Raw genomic sequence first — 19,683 nt, 5'->3', positions numbered from 1 at the left:
GTGGGACAGGGTCTGTTAAGTTTGAAATTACCTCAGGCCATTTCCAAAGGACGACTTAAAATATTTCACATCTATGGAAGTCTGCAACTAGATAAATAGCCAAAGGTATAGCTGAGAAGAAAAAACCCACAGCCCCACAATATGCACTGGATGAAATATGAACCTTTTTAATACCAAATTGTTGCATCTACTTTAAACATTTATTATCTCAAGTAATTTGTCAAACAAACTTTTCAAGCTGACAGCATGTAAATTTTAAGGTGTTTGTTTTGACATAGGTTTATATGCATACTCTTGTTGCTTTTGGTTCCTTAATCCAGACCATGCATTCATGAAACTGGAATAAATTCAGGTCTCCCTCTGGGTTTACATAAATTGGTTCAAGACAGGGTCACACCTCTCAGTACAAAAACCTTATAAGAACTGCTGCAACTATTAGCCAATTAGCTTAATGTTACAACTAACAGCCTGTACTGAGTACTGATCTCTGGTATCTGCCTAAATAAATTACTAATATGCCTTCAATGCCCTCAGTGTTCTTTAGCTATATGACCACAGTAATGCTTTGCAGCTAATAAAATTTCAGATTGACTAACTTATTGGGTAGCTTTACCAAAACATCCAAGTAATCTTTTATATACTCATTAGAAATGGATCCAAAATGAATTCTCTGTGGACTAAGTGGAAGAGTCTCCCTGGGATCAGCCTCACTGACTTTTAGATACATTTGCACAAATTGGCTGAAGGATTTTCTGTGGTTTTAGTGCAGCAACTTATCTATGTTTTGTAGTTAAACTTTAAGCATGAGGTAATTAGAGGCCCCCAATCTTGAAATTCATATACCTTTTTTCCTTTAATATACTCTATACAAGCCTGCCAAGCTAAGTATTTGACGGATGCACATTGTATGTGGAAACTCTGTACCAAAATTCCAGGTAGGTTAAAATCTTAGAACTGTTTTCTTTTGTATTTAGATTTTGAATGTAGAAATGAGTAGGAAGTATGTTACCAAGAGTCAGTCTGCAGCCTATTGTGTTGTGCAGAAATATTCACTAGTCAATAATCAAATACACTGTGGCCATTAAGTACTGCACCTGTTGTCCAGATGGCCTAACAATAAACATGACACAGTCGGTCATGATTGCAGAATAGGGTGGACAGAAGGCTTTTGGGGGATGTTTCCAGGGTCCTCTCTGTTTATGTAGACCTTTACATCTAGACTATTACATGGCTGGGAGTTTCTGAGTTAGCACATTTCACTCTTGCAACCACTCTGGCAAGTTACTCCAAGGGGCTCCATGAAATTTTGTGTTTCTGTTGAGTTTTAAACTGAAACAGCAGCTATCTTTTTATTGACTAAGAATGCTATTATTTGACAAAGAATAAAGCAATTAATCTCTGCATATTGAGAAACGGAATGCCATCAAAATTGTTCTAACTTTAAATGCAAATAAAGCTTGTTGTCTCTGCTAAACTTCATAACATATTTTTAGGCCTATGAATCATTTATTAGTTTAGATAATTTTATATTATGACAAGTTATTGAACACACAATTATGTGCAGTACTGCAATATAAAACATAGACTCAAACCCCACCTTTATTGAATAACTACTGTATAAAAGGGTTTTGGACCAAAAATACTTCAAAAGTCATAAAAGCCCATATCCCATTTCTCTCCTAGGAACATCCTTTATTGGATGAACAATTTGGAGAAAGGAGTGATTTGGAGATTCTGCTTCAACTCGAATAGGCATCTACCCTGCACACTATGTAAAATAAAATAAAATTGCCTTATTAGCTTCAAGATTTAAAATATTTACCAACGTGATTAAATTTAAAATGAGACATCTAAGTATTTTTTGGACCAAGGCATGACATCCTGAGAGCTTTGCTAAAGATCTGCTTCACTCACAGTTTTGGAAAATACTTATTATTTATTTACCTTTTGGAAGTGGCTAGATAAATTTCTTGTGTTAAGTCAGCTCCAAACATCCACTTAAGTTTGTCAGATTCATAAACCTAAATAATTTTTTTTCAGTAAACTGAAGGACAAAATTCAGAAACAATTAATAAATCTGTTTAAATATTTCCAGGAGTTGCCAGAAGGGCTGGATGCCAGACACAGTAGTTTTCACTAAGTTTAATGCAATATGTTATCAACTGGGAGTGTTGTACAGAAGCTAGCATGAAATGAGCTAGAAGTAAGAAAATAGTCTCAAACTGGATAGTACACCGATGCAAAAGAGTATGATTAGCAAGTGCTATTATTTGGTATCTTGCATGTTGATATTAGTGGCAAGAATTTCCAAATTAAGCATGTTGCCTCTGTAGTGTTTCTTGAGGTGGTGCTCTGATGCCACTTCCCATCATTCACATGGTTCCAGAGGAAGAAATGAGTACAGATGAACGAGCCCATGTGAACCTCATGAAGTTCAACAAGGCCAAATGCAAGGTCCTGCAGCTTGGTCAGGGGAATCTCCTATATCAGTACAGGCTAGGGGATGGATTGATTAAGAAGAGCCCTGCAGAGTAGAACTTGGGAATGCAAAATTGGATATGAGCCAGCAATGTGTGCTTGCAGCCAAGAAAGTAAATTGTATCCTGGGCTGCATAAAAAGGAACACTGGCAGCAGGTCAACAGAAGTGATTTTCCTCCTCTGCTATGGCTCTCATGAGACACCACTTGGAGTACTGTGTCCAGCTCTGGGGTCCCAGTACAAGAAAGACACGGATTTGTTAGAGTGGGTCTAGGGGAGGGCCACAAATATTATTAGAGGGCTGGAGCACTTCTTCTATGAAGAAAGGCTGAAAGATTTGAGGTTGTTCAGGCTGGAGAAGGCTCCAGGAAGACCTTATTGCAGCCTTTCAGTATATGAAGGGGGCTTATAAGAAATACAGGGGAAGATTTTTTTTACCAGAGCCTGTAGTGACAGGACTGTTATAGAAAAAGTTTGATTAACTGTGTTCTTTTCTGTGAATAGTCTCTTTTAGCATTAGTAGCACCCAGCTTGGGCTGTAACCTGAGAACTTAGATGTAGTAGAAGCCTTTCCTTGGACTATATTTCATGGGATCCCAAGGTGAGACCCTGTTCTGGTGGCTAGTGGGCATAAATTCAGAACAGGACAAGAGGCAACAATTTTAAACTGAAAGAGGGTAGATTCAGAATGGGCATAAGGAAGAAATGGTTTACATTAATGGTCCTGAGACAAGAAGTTGTCAGGAGAATTTGTGGATACCCCATTATTGGAAGTGTTCAAAGTCAAGTTGGACAGGGCTTTGAGCAACTTGATATAGTGAAGGATGGTCTTGCCCATGACAGGAGTTTGAGCTAAATGAAGCTCCTGCCGTGACAGGAGTTTGGACTAAATGATCTTTGTCACTTCCAACCCAGACTGTGTTCTATGCTTCTGTTTAAAATACTGGTGTATGATTTTGTCCACAAGCTAGTGTTATGCCTGGTTTACGGAGTCAGTATCACACTTTGAAGGGAGCTGGAGCTCTTAAGATTTTGTGTGCCCTGTTTGCCGTAAGTAGGTGGTGATGTTCAGACTTGTTACTTCTCTAGGCATTATAAAAACACCTGGTTCAATTTTCTGATTAATAAAATTAAGTTATTTTGACTTCCCTGGGAATTTTGTCAGCGTTTACCAAAGAACAAAAATACACTCTTATGTAACAGTAATTGTCAATATAGTAAAGTTCAGTATAGTAAACAAATTCAAAAACTGGTGGGAGAAATTATGTCTTCATTAACTGCTATACATTCCCTACATTTGTAATATGGATTCTAAGGAAATACAGTTTAAAAGCTGGCATTGTGAATTGTATTGTGACACTTGATTTGTAGCTCTCTGATAATGCATGGAATAGCATAACTTCCATTTCCTTTGTAGCCAGCACTGTTTTAGGAAGAGCTTAAATATACCACTTTACCTGGTGCAGAGAAGTTGTTATTTTTTAGGTGATTAACCTAAAAAAAAAAAAGGCATTTCACAAACCTTTGGAACTCCACTATCAATAACAAAATGAGGCAAGAAGCTACTTCCCCTTTGATGATGAGTCCTTGAAACTGCAGTAGACTGAATAGTAGTTCTTTTGTGGTGTAATTTTAATGAATGCTATGATGTATTTTTTAGTTCCCTCCAGGTCAAGGTTTTTTGGAATAGTATCCAAGGATTTGGGATAGGCGTGTGTGTGTACATGTTTAGTGAGGAAATTTAAATTGTTCAGCCATTTCAACTTAAATATCTGCTTCAGTATTTTCATTCCCAACTATGTTGCCTTCCAGAGCTTCACACGCCTGAGAAAGTGATCCATTTCACCTCCCACAACACAGCTGTAGGTCCTCTGATCATAATGAACTTTCTCATAAGGAACTTATGTGTGGATGAAAGTGCCAATTCAAATAAGCTGGTGTGAAATAGGAAAATTAAGAAAGAAGAAAAGTGTAGAAAGAAAAGACGAGTTGAGGTAGTATAAAAGTGGAAAATATGAGTTAGAAAAGGGGTGCACTCAGTCCTTTCCAGGATTTTTGTACAATGGGTTTCCTTTGTTAACTTTTAACAAATTCATTAAGAATTAATTAACAATTCTTCTTTAGACAGAATATGTTTACACAGAAGTATAAACTAGCTCAGGGACTGGAAGCAGCCCAGCTGTGAAAAAGTTATTTTATATTGCATCTTGGAAAAATTTCATAGACTTTTTTAGCTCAGCTACGTCTCTATCAGTGGCCACATTAACCCCTTTACAGCTAGTCCACATTTGGCTACACTGTGACTGATAAAGATCTATCCTTATCCCTGCTGAAGGTAATATGTGCCAGAGTTCAAAAGGATGTTTGAACCCCATGGAACAAATGGATTAGCAACAGAGGTGTGTAGTATATGCAGCTCAAAGCATTTGAGTCCCTGTTGCCTTGTTAGCTCCAGTGTCAGCAATACTCAAGTGGTCATCTGAAGTGTCAGCTGACTAGTGAACTTTAAACATCACCTTAGTGGAGCTACAGCTCTACACAGTTTGAGAACAGAGGGGAGGCACAAGCCAATATGGGAGCTGCAGCTGGAGCTAACACTGTAGTGGAGACCACTTCTTTGTTGCATGCAGTTTTAGGGAGGGTTGTAAATGAGGCACAGCTTTAAAATCCTGTTTAGATTTTAGATTATGCCTAATTCTTCCTTTCAGTTTGCATTCTTCATTTTTTTTATTTTTGCTTTATTGCAAGTGTTTTGATTTTCAGTCTTTTTTTTTTCTGCCATTCACATTTCCTTTTATCTACAATGAAGTCACAATTTTTTTTAATTTATTTTCTGAAATTATAACTCACCAAAATTAGCCTTTCTCTTCAAAGGGCATCTGTCCGTGAGCTGTCATAGCAATATCTGTCTTATCCTCTTCCAGCTGTGTAAGTGCCTCTCTATTCCTTAGATTCATCCTCTTCCCATAGAAGAAGGAGTCACTATTATGTGAGAATTATTTTCAGAGAAATTTGAAACTTTGGGAAAATTTGGGGCAGTTTTGCTCAATCTTTTTTTTTTATAGTGCATTCTCCATCTTACTTGTTGAGAGTAGAATATACCTTGCAATAACATTGCATTTGTAAGGCAAAGAGAAAGACTTGTTTGTCAGTATTCACAGAAAATACTTTGCTGTATTTCTGACTTGTCCTCCTACAACATTGTTGAGTGGAAATGTATTTTTTTAGAAGTAAATGTCTCAGATTTCCAGGTATTATTAACAAAATAAGATATTGTTTGATGCACAGCAGACAATTTAAAATAATCCAAAATGCCCGTAAGCTAGTACATTCATAATGAAAAATGTCAGAATACAAACTGTCTTCAAGGAGATTACTAAAAGAAATAAGAAAAATAGATAAACAGTGTCAGGCATTACTCATTAGTTTTTCTACACGATGTACAAAAGTTGTGGGTGACAGGAGACAAAAAAGTGTATTTTGTGTTGAGTTTGAGCAGTCTTCATTTAACTCTCTTTATATTTTAGTGTAAGTATCATACTGTATTATAGTCTGGAAAAAAAAAAAGCATTTTCTGTTTTATGAGTTTTAGTTACAAATTGCATAGCTGTGAAAATCTTGTTCTTCAGCTGGACTGAGGCAGCATGAAAAATGATATGTTTAAGAATTAAAAGGCAATGTTGGAATGCAACAAAATATGAACAGAATTTTGAGGACATTATTTCAGTAAAATAGCTCACACACTACTGAGCTGTTATATCAAGCAAATTATTTCTCTTTATAGCAAAGGCATGCATGTATTACCTTAGGTTTTGTGGGTGTATAATAAAATGTAATTGTTGAGAAACTATCTAAATGCAATACATTACCAGTATAATTGTAAAGCTCGTAAGAAAAAAAAAAAGAAAAAAAAAAAGATATATTTATCAGTGCTCATAGAAAGTGAGAAAGAGCTGATTTAAAGACTCGAGTGTTATCTTGCAAAACGAAACTTTGCCCCCAAAGTCGAGGTAACCATCTGTGTCCATGTCTGATTCAAGTACTGTGTGGGGAATGAATTCTGATGCCTTTAAGTTCATTCGCTAAAGAATACCAAAATATCTGGCTAGAATAGCACCCTAACCTTTGATGGTTAAGGTGTTTAGGATGTATTTTGAACTGTGAATGCCATGTGGCTTCTTTTACAGCAGGACAGGCTTGACTTTTTCAGGTAGCAGGTGTGAATCTCAGCTATGACCTAGTCAAATAAAAGGAATATTTTCCATCACTGCAGAAAGAACCTTGAGCTAAATTAATTCATGATGCTAAAGAATTCAACTCTGCTGAAGTGAATGCTGTACCAACACAAGACATTCTCCTGCTTCTGGTTTTCTCATTACCAAGCTCATACTTCCATAACTATTCTGGCTGTCTTCTGATCAAACTTTTCTATAGTTCCCTGATAGGCAGTCTCCAAAGGTGAAGGAAACTGGACTTTTCTCACATGACTGTTTAAAAAGATCCTGCTGCATATAAAAGGGGAAACACCAGATGTATGCTGGAACCAGTATAATAGTAACAGAAAATATGTTAGCATCTTACTTCTAAATTATTTTCAAGGTAACTCATCATGAACTGTATGAATTCTTTTAAGGTTAGAAAAGATTCAAAAAGCAGATCCCTGTTTCCAATAAAGATTTAAATGTTCTTCTTACTAGTCATTTGGATTTCCAAGACATTCTGTTTCCTTAAAAACTGCTGAAACAGACTCTTACAAATGGTAGCACACTTCCCCTTATATATTGAGGGCACATGCCCTTATATATCGAGAATGTTATCCAAAGTGCTGGAAAGTCTTTCCCTTCAATAGAGAGGCTTTAGGCTCTGGATCAACCCATTTTTTTATAAGCAGCAGTTCCTTTAAAAACAAGTGATTATGTCTTCCAGTTATAATGATTTAACCAATATTGGGATGTGTATGACCACATCTCTTGAAGACTGCTTCATTAGGACTTGGGGGTTTCCAGTGTAGCTTATGTATGGTCATTTTTCAGTCCTCAGCAACTCTGAAATACTGTTTTAACTCTTATAATACTTGATTAACATTTCTATTTGTTTTTTCCTAGTGAGAAATCAAGAACCAGTTGCTATAGATTTTAAGCATTTGTTACAGTTCTACTACAGCTGGTCTTGGTAATCTCCTTAAATTTCTTCAGTTATTTTTTTTTAAATCACCAAATTCTCAATAGTTGCATTTTCTTACATTCTCCCTTATGAACAGAGAGAAGCAGCAGCTGGAAGACAAGCAAAAATAATTGACTAGTGGCACAGTTGGTTCTTACCAGAATCTTCAGTTAATTACATGGTTCAGTTTTGGCAGCTGATAAAGATTTCTTCCCTGGAAATGTGGATTGATTGCAGACTTGTACCCAGTCTCATCTCATTTATGAATCTTCGTTATATCTTTTTCTAACTGCATAATAAAAAAAGAAAAGAGGCATGTAGTGTACAAACAAATCCACCACCTACATGTATCAGTCATAAGACCAACTCTGTAAAGGCAGCAAAGCCCTAAATTTGCCTTAGAATCAGAAACAATTCTAAGTAGTTGTGCACTTGGATTCATTTCAGTATGTCTCCTACTTTGGTAGGATAATGAAGCATTAGCCAGTTATATATCTGGTTATATCATAGCTGGATTTTGTATTCCAACAGTGAATGCAACTCCTACATTTGCCAGTAGCAATGTTTGATGTATTTTTAAATCTTTAGAGTTCACATAGCGTTAGGGGATCTGTTCTTTTCCAGTGTTGTTCTTAGCTGGGAGGCTTTTTCTTACTTAGCCTGTGACGGAATGACAGAAAAAAAGTGAGTATGCTAGAAGTGCAGGTGACCAAAACTAGCACTGTCTACATCAGGGGGTGCATGTTTTTCTTCCTCCTTTGCTACCAGTGTTCTCTAGCCCTTACAAAGTTTAATGACACTATCAAATACAGAATTTGTCTTTCGTGTGTGTGTGTGTCTGATACCGAGTGAACACATTACCTAGTTCAGTAACATCTAAAGCTGTTAGTTTCTAAAAGTACTTTGCACTTGCTGTCAGAAGAGGTTATATGTATTTCTTAAGAAAATTCAGGGGGCGGTTGTAAGCACATAACAAATGGTTGGCTTCCTGTGCAGACAGTTGTGAAATGCCTGGCCTTAGCATCACACTTGGCAGTGATAGCATAGCCCTCATAGCATGCAGCATCTTAGGCCATTAGCAATGAAGTATTTAAATCTATCTGTAGATATATCAATGAAAGTTCACATCTGTTATTCCACCAATAGTAATGAGAAGCTAATGGAAAGAATGCTAATTGTAAAATATCTTACTATTTGTTTCCCTTATTCACTTACATTTTTGTAAGCACAGACGAAGTAAGTATTTTTCATCTGTCTGGAGTTTTTCCACATTCTTCCACGGAGCACTGAAAAAAAATTAAGTTTGTTCATAAAATGATGCAGTGAGCCCACTGAAATAGAGGGAGAGGTAAAGAAGAAAGAGAAGGCTATGCAAGAAGGCAGTCCTCTGTATAGGAGGGTCTAGTTAAGGGAAGCTGGATATGTTTCAATGTTAGTAAAAACAGGGAGGATGTGAATCACAGCTTGCACATTTTCAACACACCACTGTCTAAGGCATAAAAAGGCAATTGTATTGGCTCTGAGGAGGAGCAGCTTGCCTGTTTTGTTCACAGAAGATCTGAAATAAGACTGCCAAGATTTAAGACAACCAAAAAAAAAAAAAAAGGAGACGTTAACAAAGCAAGATTTCTCCTTCCTGACTTTCAGAAATATATTATACCTTGCTTCATGTAGATCGAACAGCTTTTGGTCCCCCTGACATACTAGTGGCATATGAAAGCCCTGTGGATGGATGGAGCGTTAGATTGGAAGTAATAAGGTTGTGCCTGACTTACCTCCGCATTTGTAGCAGATGTTACAAATGTCATAACATGAACCTTTGGGATCAGACTGGAAAAAAAAGCAAGACAACAGATGTAGGCCTCTTAGTTTTACCAGCAAGTATAGTCTGACACTATATAACACTGTTCTGACTTGATGTTAATACCCTGTCCTCCTCCTGAGAACAGAATCAGTGACACTAACCATTTCTGTAGCAATGAAGTTAGAAAGGGGTGACAGCAGGTTTTTTTCCCAGATTAAATTACAGAGGAATTTCAATACTAGTTTAAAAATAAGATAATAGAACTATTACTCACCAAAAGTGTTTTATTGTTATATCTGAATAAGTAATCTATATTCATCACTCATTTCTGGGGGGAACTGAATTTTAAGGAATTTCTTCATGCTACCGTAGCTTTTACTCATTTTTCCATTGGTAAAGCCAAATCTTGCAGAGTGGACATTTATCTAAACCACTGCTAAATTCCTAGGATTTTAAACCCTCAATTCAGCCCATCTTTGTCTGTCCCTCTCCCTTGCCTCACACATCTGTCACTACCTTGCCTCTTTCTCTTACATACTTCTGTAGACTTTTTTCCCATCTCTTTACAGCAATTGGATTTCCTGGGGAAGTCCTATCTCACATTAATTACTGAACCCAATTTCGTTAAAGCTACAGTAATATGTAAAACATCTTTTACTTGCAGCTGTCTCCGCCAGCACTTTCTCAGCTACCCCATCTAATTTTTTGATGGTTTTGAAAACATTTTTGTGCTGCTTTTCACATTGCCTCTTATTTGTGATTCATCCTCTCTGAACCGAAATGTAAAGCCATTTTTCTCCCTTCTTTAAGACTGCTACCATCTAATAATATTGACAAATGGTTGAAGAATAGGTGGAGTTATCTGCTTCTTCTCGTATCTATTTGTGAGAGTGCAATATAAGTGAACAGTCTTTATTAGGATCACAGTTATGCTTACATTCTGTATAAATTCTTCCTCCTCCAAGATTTTTAGGAGCAAAAGGCAACACTGTAAATATTTGTAAAACAGGCAGTATAAAGTGAGTTTAATTTTAGGAAGTAGCTCCAATTCGGTTGTATCAGAAACAGTGGTCCCCTCCATATCAAAATGTATTTTGCTGCCTTAGTAGAGAAACTAATGGCTGGAGTGAATGTTATTTACCCTTATTGCATTTTTGGGTGGTATAGTTATTTTGCTTCTCCTGCTATTGATTTTAATGAAAATTATGTGTTCTTTACTTTCAGCATTGTCCTCTGTATGGTGGAGGCTGCATGAAGTTATTCCTTCTCCTGTTTCTCAGGAGTTTTGGCCAGTGTTCCCGTATTTCATGGGAGGGGAAGAAAATTAATGCAGGAGTGCAGGCCCTTGTATTTTTTCCCTGTGCTTCAATTTAAAGCAGTGGTGACTCTCTCTGCCACATCACTCCCTCAGGTGCTGCCATTCTTGAACTGGAGGCTTAGCCCTCTCCCTGAAGAATTTCATTGTCAAGGAGAAGAGTGGGGGTTCTCCCATGAAGAATTTTAATCACCCTGTCTGTAGCCCTTTTGAAGGAGGCACAATAGTTCCTATAGTAACTACTACAGTGTGGGAGAAAGGCCAGTGCTCCCACCCCCAGCCACAGATGGAGAACTCTCTTTGCTTAGATGACTGGAAATTCTTGCACAGCAAAGGCTTCATCCTTCACAGTGAAAAGAAAAATCTCTGAAATAAACTCTTAAAATGTACAAGTAAGTGCTAATTAAACAGTGCAAGTTGAGTTATCAAGTGGAGAACATAAAAATCTCAAATATACTTATTTTTAAGGTGTGTTTAATTTTCATTCTTAGGGGCTTTAATTTTAAGAAATTCAGAAAAGATAAAAAAAAAATTAAAAGAAGAGAGACATTTAGGACCTAAGAAATCTTGTCTACTCCTCCCACCTCCCCTACCCTCCAGCCCCCCCCAGAGAACAAATCCTGTGGGAAGGAGCAGCCCTATAAACCAGATGAAAATAATTGAGAAAAGGAAAAGGAGCAAGCTCATAAAATAGGTGAACACTTCCACTAAGTCAGCCACTTATGTAGTTTCACTTGGAATAATTTTCAAGGGGAGGACACATTCAAATCCATTGATTCCAGTACAATTAATGGACTGTATAGTACTTTCTGCTTTTTTGACAGCATTTTAATTTAATTGGATTTAAGTTATTGAAACTAAAAATGCTATTAATAAAAGTTTAAAAGTGTTAAGCAACCTACATTTGGAAAAAAAAAAACCCACAAAACAAAACCCCAACCTAAAATTCTTTTTAATTCCTGGAAGTTTTGATGGATCATCAGGGGTGAGCAACTAGAAGTAATAAAACACCTGTAATCATGTTACATATAACTTTCTTGAGTATTTTCTTAATAACTACTTAGGTATTCCATGGAAAGTTTTGGTTTGCTTTCTCAACCATGGATTCCCCATTAATGAATACGTGCTCTATACCAGTGACCGGAAGATGGACGTGTAGAATAATAGGCATTTGTGTACACAAAAACCAGATTTGGAATACCATTGTTAGCTTTGTAAGTTGATTATCATATATTGCATTATGCATCTTACGTGTAGTCCTTTGTGACAAATTTGTTCAGATACTTTATTGCCGTGATACTTAGTTGGTAATGGCGCAGCATTAATGATTCCCATAGCTTAACTAAACCAAGATAAAATACCTTTCCACATATGTTGCAACTCCATTGGAGATTTATTTCTGCTTCCCATCTGTGAAGGTGGATAAGATGCCTAAATTTTGGATCATATGAGGCTTATGGTGAGGTAGACTGGTGACATCATTTAATTTCTTTGGATACCTTTTCCAAATCAGAGATTCTCTGCTTACGTCATGCTGGTTGCTTATCATTCAGCTCATTTTAGATCAGGATCTGAATACATATCATCTATGCCTTACGTTCTCAACATATGCATTAGAGAGGAGTTTACTCTTGCTGAAGATTTCTTTCAGAACTTAGAATCAATCATAAATGGGAGAGCAAAGACAATCAGTGGGGAAAAAAAGCATATCCATCACATGGTATTAGGTATGCAGTAGAAGAATAAATTTTAAAAAGAGCTGCTATGGATGTTAGCATATATAAATACTGGCCTTTTTTTCTGAGCCTAATGTTGTCCTTCCCTGACACTGCATCTTCTGTTGTTCAATTTAGCCCCTCCGTCAGTGTCTCTGTCTTTTCTATAACATGGCTTTTAAGCATTTCCAAATTACTTTTTTTGTCTCATAGGAAAGACACAAGATTTTAACATGACATCTACCCTCTTCCTGTAAAACCACCCTCATCATCACATTCACCAGCAGTGTTCTTTCGTGAGCATTTGGGGTTGTTTCTAGAATTAAAAAAGACACATTTTCATGTAGAATCTACTTTACACCAGGGTAAATGTATTAGAAATTGTATTGTCATTTCTATAGACCTTTTTTCTACTTTGAAACAAACAAAAAAATCAAACTCAAGAAAATAATACTTAAAAGATTATAGCCACACTCAGGCAGTGAACTGCTTTGCACATAGAGTCATCTGGGACAATTCAGACAATTGTACTTCTTATGCTGTGGGGAACTGGTAATTGTGCTTTTACTCCTAGTCATCAAGAAATACTGCTTCTGCTTAATTAGAACTCTGTCTTCACTAGTAGAAGGTCACAGTGAACATCAGCCTTTGATCATTCAGTGCTCCAATATCTTAGAAGTGAGTTTAAGAGGAGATCCTCTCTCTTCAGGATGCATGGAAGTTGTTGTTAAGCATTCTATGTTTTTCTTTTCCATAGTTTCCCACTCTTTCTAGCACAATTGTGAATGCTCTTGAGATTGCATAAAGCATGCTTAGACTGCCCCCAAGACACACTGAAAGGGATGTGGTTCTTCCTTCACCTGATGCATAGCCAGATTAGTCATTGAGGGAGGAAATTTACAGAGGAGTTAGTGCGCAGTTAGAATTTTTTCCTTGTTAATAGCTTGTTGTGGAATAATCCTATGCCAGGAATAGACATGTCAGTCTGGATAGTAAAAGCCATGGTCCAATGCCATAGAAAGTAAAAGATTTTAGTAGACAGATTCCGCTGCTGAAGCACGACAAAGTACATATGTGAAATCAATCTATCTTCTTGTCACTATTAAAAGTCAATATTTAATACAAATATTGGTAGAGTCAACTTTTTAATTAACACAACTATTGTGCATTCACACCTTAAACCTTGCCAATTAAATGTGCAGTACAAAATATGACCACATGTGAAAAAGCTGATTTAGAGATGTTTGTTCATACCACTAAAACAGGAGAAGCGTAGAATTTAACATGGGTTTGGAACTTGTTTCTGTTGTGACTCCTGTTGCAGTTGGGTACACGTGCTCCAGCCTTTGCCATATCCTCATTTCCCCTACTTTCTGTTACTCATATAAAGAAATTTATTTTACACATGCAGTATTTTGTTGCTGTAAAGGGTCTGTGTTTAAAATGGAATCCACATTTTTAAAAGAAAGTTCATCCATGTCTTTAGGTCTACGAGGGTTGTTGAGCTACTGTGATTTATAGATGTTGCGATATAAATCCTAAATCCCTTGCTTTCCAAGATTTCCATGAGCAGCTGAGCTGTGTCTGCTGATGGTTCCATCCACAGGGTGAGAGATTTAGAGATGACTGGCTGTGGCTTGTGTGATGGAAGCCAGTTCAGTATTTATGTTTTGAAATTTTAGAATAAAATAACATCGTGGCCTGCTTTTTAATCCAGCCACTTCAGTCTGTGTCTTTCATCTATTGTCATGCCACCATTCTATTCAGTACAAATAAGAGGCTTTGTGCTGTGATTGGGCTGTGAGATTGCCATGTTTTTGAAAGGTATCAATGTGGTACGCATTTGTATACCCAAACCGGTATATTTCTTCTGATGCAGATAGGTCTTGAGAAATCTTGAAAGCTCAAGCAAGTAAAATAATGAGGCAATGAAGTCAGAAGGTGAAATAAAATAAGTTTGTTTCCCTTATCATATATTTATCCTAATATTCTTGTCTCATTCCTCAAAATGTGAAGAATGATAGTTAGGGAAATTAATGAAATACAGAAAGTGCATATTTAACATCTATTCAGTTACCCCAAAAGAGTTGCAGTATGGCTACCAGAAGCATAATGGTTTTCTGTGTCACATATTTATGCTGGTTGTAAAATTAAGAACTGTCATTACAACCCCACATCACCTAAGTATAAGACACATAAATCCAACAGTTCTGCTACTATAAAAATGTCAATGAACTGAATGGCGTGAAAGTACTAAAAGATATTTGTCTACATGTATACCAGCCACTAGGATGCAGACGTTGACAGAGGATTTAATTTGCAAATTTTGAAGCTAAGATTTTGGTCCTCATGTTTTCTAGTTGACTCACTGACCTTGAAGTGTTTTCATTCTAGCTATAGAACTGGGGGTGTTCAAGGTATGAAGAACTGTTGACTTACCTGGAAACATTAATGAAAGTTAAAGATACTGTTTTAAAAAGTGTTGCACTGTCTTCATGCGCTTTATTCAAGTTATGATACTCCCATGCTAGAAAACCTGAAATTAGCATCACAGAGCTGGATTCAATATGTAATGGACACACTTTAAAATGCTAAGGGATTGTAAAGGAAGGATATGGGCAAGAAACAGAACAGTATTTGGAAGGCAAATTCCACATAGAGATGTGTTCAGACAATGTGTGGAGAATATAACACAGTCTAGATGGAAGAATGAAAGGATCTAAAGAATTTCAGGGAGGTTTTTGTGGTTTTGAGGGTTTTTTGCTTTTTACGATGCTCTGGTGGAGACTACCGTCTAGCAGGCCAAAACTGTGAATTTGCTTTTTGTTTCTGATAGAGTCTAAATTAAATGACCATTAAAAGTGAAAACTGATAGCAATCATAATGGGAATTATAATGGGAATACTGACAATCTTTACAGTGCTATATATTTTGTTTTATTACCACAACTAAAGCTAAAGTTTTTCTCAGAAATATAGGTACAACTCCAGTTCAAGCAAACATTTGATACCATATCTGAAGGCAGAGTAAGCACAAAAGAAGGATTAGCTTATGAGATGGGCTGATGCCAACCTTATGAAGTTTAACCATGCCAAGAGCAATGTCTTACACCTGGGTCGGAGCAATCCCAGGCTCAGCTACAGATTGGGCAGAGAAGAGATTCAGAGCAGCCCTGCAGAGAAGGACTTGGGGGTGTTGGTCGATGAGAAAATGAACATGTGCCGGCAGTGTGCGCTCGCAGCCCAGAAAGCCAACCGTATCCTGGGCTGCATCAAAAGGAGCGTGACCAGCAGGTCAAAGGAGGTGATCCTGTCCCTCTGCTCTCATGAGACCTCACTTGGAGTATTGTGTGCAGTTCTGGTGTCCTCAACATAAAAAGGAAACGGAACTGTTGGAACAAGTCCAGTGGAGAGCCATGAGGATGATCAGGGGACTGGAGCACCTCTCGTATAAAGATAGGCTGAGAAAGTTGGGGCTGTTCAGCCTGGAGAAGAGAAGGCTGCGTGGAGACCTCATAGCAGCCTTCTAGTATCTGAAGGGGGGCTATAAGGATGCTGGATAGGGACTCTTCATCAGGGACTGTAGTGATAGGACAAGGGGTAATGGGTTAAAGCTTAAACAGGGGAAATTTAAATTGGATATAAGGAAGAAGTTCTTTACTGCAGGAGGGGGTGAGGCAGTGGCATGGGTTGCCCAGGGATGTTGTGATTACTCCATCCCTGGCAGTGTTCAAGGCCAGGTTGGAGAGAGCCTTGGGTGACATGGTTTAGTGTGAGGTGTCCCTGCCCATGACAGGGGGGTTGGAACTAGATGATCTTGAGGTCCTTTCCAACCCTAACTATTCTATGATTCTATCTTTAAGTCTGTCTGCAAAAAAGAAAGTTAAAGGAGTCTAAGTTGCTAGAAAATTTAAAGGGTTTTGGGTTTGTTGGGTTTTTTATGAAATAAGCATTGCTGTTTTTATCAAGCATCACTACAGCTATAAAAAAATGAGAGAATGCAAAGGGCAAAATGGTTTAGAATCAGAAGGCTGATACAGAAAAATATAAGACTGACTCAAGTACCTAGAACTTGTAAAAGAATAATATTATGCTGACATGTCTGCTTAGTTATTATACTAACAGAACTTCAAAAATTAAGTAGTTGGTCTATTACCAGCTTCACTTGTGGTGTAAAGCAGAAGTCTTGAAGAATGCTTTTCAGTTGTCAGTATCTATGTCCTTGAATACCTTCAGAGAAAAGAAGAGGACTTAGAAAATACTGGCTCTACAGCAGTCACCGTTTGTAATTATGAACTATTGCCTGAATCTATTAGCTATGAAGTCACCTGTTTGCCCAGTATAAATAGCCTAGAATTTCCTGCAAGGAAATTATATGAAGCATCAACAAGGAATGATATTACATTTTTAAGTTAATATGACTATCGTTACTTGGCATTTATCTTTTCTTACTGATACTATATTTGGCAGCAAGTATCATAGAAGACTGTGAAATTGTTGCTCTGTGTTTTGTTTTCGTTGGTGTTAAATCAGTCTGTTCAGTAATGGCAGTCATCCATTCTGCTTGGTTCAGTGGCTCCTTGGTATTTTGTTTTTCTTATTGTGCTTTGTAAAGAGAGCGATATGTAAAGATCACTAGTGCTGTGATGGTTCCAGAGGCAGTTGACCATCAGGGTGTTTGGATAGAAATGTTTTTGTATGCGCTTTTAAAGAGTGCAGAATGAACTTCACCTCACTGCTGTGGATATACCTGGCTTTGGCAGTAAGACAGAAAAGCAAGGAAAGGTTCCTGCAGCCTTGTGCTCTCTTTTGTGCTCTAGCTTCTTTGGTCCTGTGGCAAAGACAATCTAGACCTAAGAAGAAATAGCTTACAGTAGAATCCTGATTATACTTGATTCAGTTGCTGGCTTGTGTGCCTGGCACAGAGAGTTTAATGAAATATTAAGTTTGATTTCTCAATCCTTTTGTAGTCACTGCTGCCTTTGAAACACAACTGCCTATTAATCACTTTGTACTTTTAAACTGCATGGTTTAAACGTAGACTCTGATGTTTCAAGTGCCTATTTCAGCAACTAACTTGGATATCTGGGTTACTACAGTACTTCCCTATGCTGAGCGATAGCTTTGATATCTCATATGTGTTTACAAATATTGACATTTTAATGTCGTGTTTACTTCCTTTCAGTTTCAAATAAGATAACATATATAGATAAATTTCTCATATCTTCCTGACTCCTAAGTAATATTTAGATCTTATCACCATATTCCAAAACATTTACATTATGTGTAGCCTCTTTTTTTCAGTAGAATTTTTCACTAAATTCTGCGTGCTGTCATCACCACGTACACAGACGTCTACAGGAACTTGGGATATATTTGAATAAACAATAAATTTCCAGAGTTCTTGGATATTTAAATATATTATGTTAATGATCCTTTAATAGTTCAGATTTGAGTCACTGAAAATTACTTATCGATTGTACTTACAACCTGCAAGGCAAATTTGAAATTAACACTGGTGTATAAAATTCAAAACATATTTAAATAGTTAATGTCAAATGGTATGATCAGGGTGCATTAGAAATGAATGTTCAGAACTTTGCAACATAACTGTTTTTTATTCAGTTATAGGTGCCCAGCGCAGGAGAAGTCCCAGTGCCCTTGCCATTGAAGTATTTGAATCACATTTGGGAAGTCATATTTTACAGGTAAAAAAATGGCTTTTCCAATAAAAATAAAAATAATTATCTAGTCATATTTCTGTCGATAACTTGAATAGTGTTGTTTTCAGCTCCACTGTTACTGATATTTTTAAAAATTTTTTAAGTTCGTATTTCCTTCTTTTTAGAAAGCCCTTCTTTGACTGGAAGAGTGTTAATGAGAGGGAGGGCAAGTATTATTTAGCTGAATCACAATATTTTGTTGTTTAGAACTGTGCAGTAGGTGTTTGCTTGCAGAATGCCGGTATGTATTTGTGTGTGTGTACAAAACAGGATTTCGTGTTGGTGACTTTGTTTGCCTTATGTATCACATAGAGATTTAGGGCTTTTCCCCCCACTTTGGTTTATGAGCACTGCTTTCGTCCCTGATATCCTAGTTGTCACAATTATATATCACAAATTTGCAAGAGAAAAAATAAACAGCATCATGCCTCTTATGTCTTCTTAGCTCTGAGATAAAAAATTATCTGATAATTTGTCAAAGAATTTAGTCACACTGTAGAATTTGTTATATTCCAGGAAGATTAAACTGAAAAACAATGAGCTAATGGAAACATTCCTATGCATGGTTTGTTTTTTCAGGGTTACTACAACCTTTTTTAGGTTGCAGTAATCAAATGTGTAGTAGAAGTGGTTAAGAACAAAATGCGGTTTTGTCAGCAAGGCGAAACCACAGCACTACAGAAGTAAAACTCACATATTCTTTTCCAAGTGTGACACTGAGGAACTGCCTTTACTTAGCAATGAACACAGCTTCTCCATGCAAATATATTGCTTGGTGTATTATCTTTTGAGAGGTACGAAAGAGGTAAATTAGGATATTATCATGAGAAATATTCCACTTAATTTGAAATGATTGAGAGCTACCTCTCTGTACTAACTCAGCTGTAGCATTCAAAAGCACTGTGGATAGCATCAGATTTTTCACATCTTTATAAAGTAACTAAATGCGGAATAGCAACAAAAATATTTTTAGGAAAACATTAAATTAATTACTGTAATGAATTTTTCTTTGGAATAAAAATCATGAATGAAGTAACTTACCTAGTTGTATACCCTTGGCAGAGGTCTAGGTCAAAGTTTTGATTCTGTAAGCAAATACTTGTGTTATATTTGCTGTATCAAAGATATCTGTACCAGTATCTACAGTGCTGTGTTTGCATATAAAATAGAAATGCTGTTCTGCAGTCTGATAAGTGTAGAAAAAATGAAGAAATAGCAGTTTTGTGATATTTCAGTTTATGCAGTTTGTCAGTGCGCTGTTTTGGGTATGTAAACATGTACTATGTATCCTACAGGTGTGTTTTTTACAATGTGAATTATAACAAATATTTAGATAAAACCTTGTTGAAACAGATTTATATACACTTCTTAGGTATTACTCGTGACTCTTTATAAATTAAAAAAATACTTGACATTTGAGTTTTTAACGTAACACATATTAAAACAATTAGTGATTTTTTACTTAAGCCAGGTTCCCCTTTTGGT

The 19,683-nt window shown here is 36.8% G+C and overlaps 1 protein-coding gene across 9 annotated transcripts in view; it reads left to right on the top strand.

Annotated features, from left to right (window-relative positions):
• Nucleotides 1–19,683, top strand: part of NPAS3 (neuronal PAS domain protein 3) — a 617,231-nt gene that overhangs the window by 296,175 nt on the left and 301,373 nt on the right. For all 9 annotated transcript variants that reach the window (XM_065686336.1, XM_065686335.1, XM_065686334.1 and 6 more), the window contains one exon: nt 18,101–18,183. In XM_065686336.1, coding sequence (XP_065542408.1) covers nt 18,101–18,183 — 83 coding nt within the window. The remainder of the gene's footprint in view (nt 1–18,100; nt 18,184–19,683) is intronic.

Source organism: Lathamus discolor, chromosome 6, assembly GCF_037157495.1.
Source record: "Lathamus discolor isolate bLatDis1 chromosome 6, bLatDis1.hap1, whole genome shotgun sequence".
Lineage (NCBI taxonomy): Eukaryota > Metazoa > Chordata > Aves > Psittaciformes > Psittacidae > Lathamus > Lathamus discolor.
This window is presented reverse-complemented; position numbering and strand designations above follow the sequence as displayed.